Raw genomic sequence first — 1,512 nt, 5'->3', positions numbered from 1 at the left:
TGTTAGGTTTGTTTTCTATATGGATTAAAATAGAAATTTGGAAAGAAAAGATCTAAACTAACAACTCCTAATAATATATATAATCGAAGTAGCCTATGCTTGATTATTTATTATTTTGTGGAAGGAGAACAATTAAAGGACTTAGATTGCTATATTTATTGTGTGTATAGATGAGATAAATAAAAGCTAGCTCTGGATAAATTAATAGAGTATAACTTAATCTGAGACGGAAACTAATCTTGTTGAAAATTCTTAACATTAATAAGAAGCAAATAATATCACAATATATTTTTCATTTGGGAAGTCGTGTTCATTCTATAAATCATTTTTAAAATCAGGCAAAATAAAGTTGACATTGAGAATATTCTGATGAATGGCTTGATCAATTGAGAGCCCGAATAACCTCAATTTATAATGAGAAATATACATATATAGATAATTGAATCTCCTAATAGATAAATATTTGTTATCCATGAGATAAATATAACAAGAGTCCTAATACACCCTCTCAATCTGGATTAGTAGAGATGACATTCAGATTGTCACGCACAAGACAAAATCGAGATGAAGGCAATCCTTTTTAAAAAAATCAACAAGTTATGAGCTAGTGGGCACATATTGAACAACAAGGTCACCATGAGCAACTTTGTCACACACATAGTGAAAATCAACATTAATGTGCTTTGAGCGATCATGGAACATTAGGTTACGTGTTGCTAGGTTTGTTTCAAGAAATAGGAGTCAAGGTGAAACAACTAATGAAGATTATGAGTGACAGTAAGTCTGGAATACATATTGCATCTAATCCAATCTTTTACGAAAAGACAGCTCCCCAGCCAAAACAGAATCGGCCACTATGGCTGCCAGGAGCCTTGAGTTTAATGCAAGGGATTCTCTACATGCACCCTTAACATCGACCAGATTGAGGCACGCGGGTTGAGAAGCAAGTTGATTCCCACCAGCAACAGTGCCAACCTCAATGTATGGCATAGTGATGGATACATGAAGATCTTTCCCATCATTGATGGCCTCTATCATGGTAACACAATGATCTCTCTATATATTTTGTACTCATATCTTTGCTGCTGTGAACTGAATTCTAAGGCGTGGAAAGTCAGTTGTATGCGAAGCAACGATTATTGGTGAAGTAGTGAAGAAAGTATTGAAAACCTCTATATATGATCTTGTAGAGATGAACACCATCAAGAATCTTGCCGATTTTTCTATTGTCGGAGATCTTTGTGGGTTTAATGCCCATGCTTCCAATATCTTCTCTGCCATTTTCGTAGTCACCTGGCAGGGCCCGACACAAAATTATACAAGAAAGTGGGAGAGGCGATATTGACAACGTAGGTATTAAACCCACCAAGAGCTCCAGCAATAGAAGAGTCGGTAAGATTCTTGATTGTGTTTGGCTCTACAAGGCCAAATACAGAAGTTTTCAATACTCTCTCCACTATTTCACCAGTAATCACTACTTCACATATAACAGACTTTCCACGCCTTTGAATC

At 35.8% G+C, this 1,512-nt stretch overlaps 1 protein-coding gene across 1 annotated transcript; it reads right to left on the bottom strand.

Moving 5' to 3' along the window:
• Positions 1-694: 694 nt before the first annotated feature.
• Positions 695-1,508, bottom strand: LOC124890686 (3-hydroxy-3-methylglutaryl-coenzyme A reductase 2-like; the record flags this gene model as incomplete). Its single annotated transcript, XM_047402466.1, is given in 2 exon segments — positions 695-1,099; positions 1,321-1,508. Coding segments are annotated over 2 exon segments (486 nt in total), but the record flags the coding sequence as incomplete, so codon positions are not given.
• Positions 1,509-1,512: the final 4 nt, after the last annotated feature.

Source organism: Capsicum annuum, unplaced genomic scaffold (genome assembly GCF_002878395.1).
Source record: "Capsicum annuum cultivar UCD-10X-F1 unplaced genomic scaffold, UCD10Xv1.1 ctg22153, whole genome shotgun sequence".
Taxonomy (NCBI): domain Eukaryota; kingdom Viridiplantae; phylum Streptophyta; class Magnoliopsida; order Solanales; family Solanaceae; genus Capsicum; species Capsicum annuum.
This window is presented reverse-complemented; position numbering and strand designations above follow the sequence as displayed.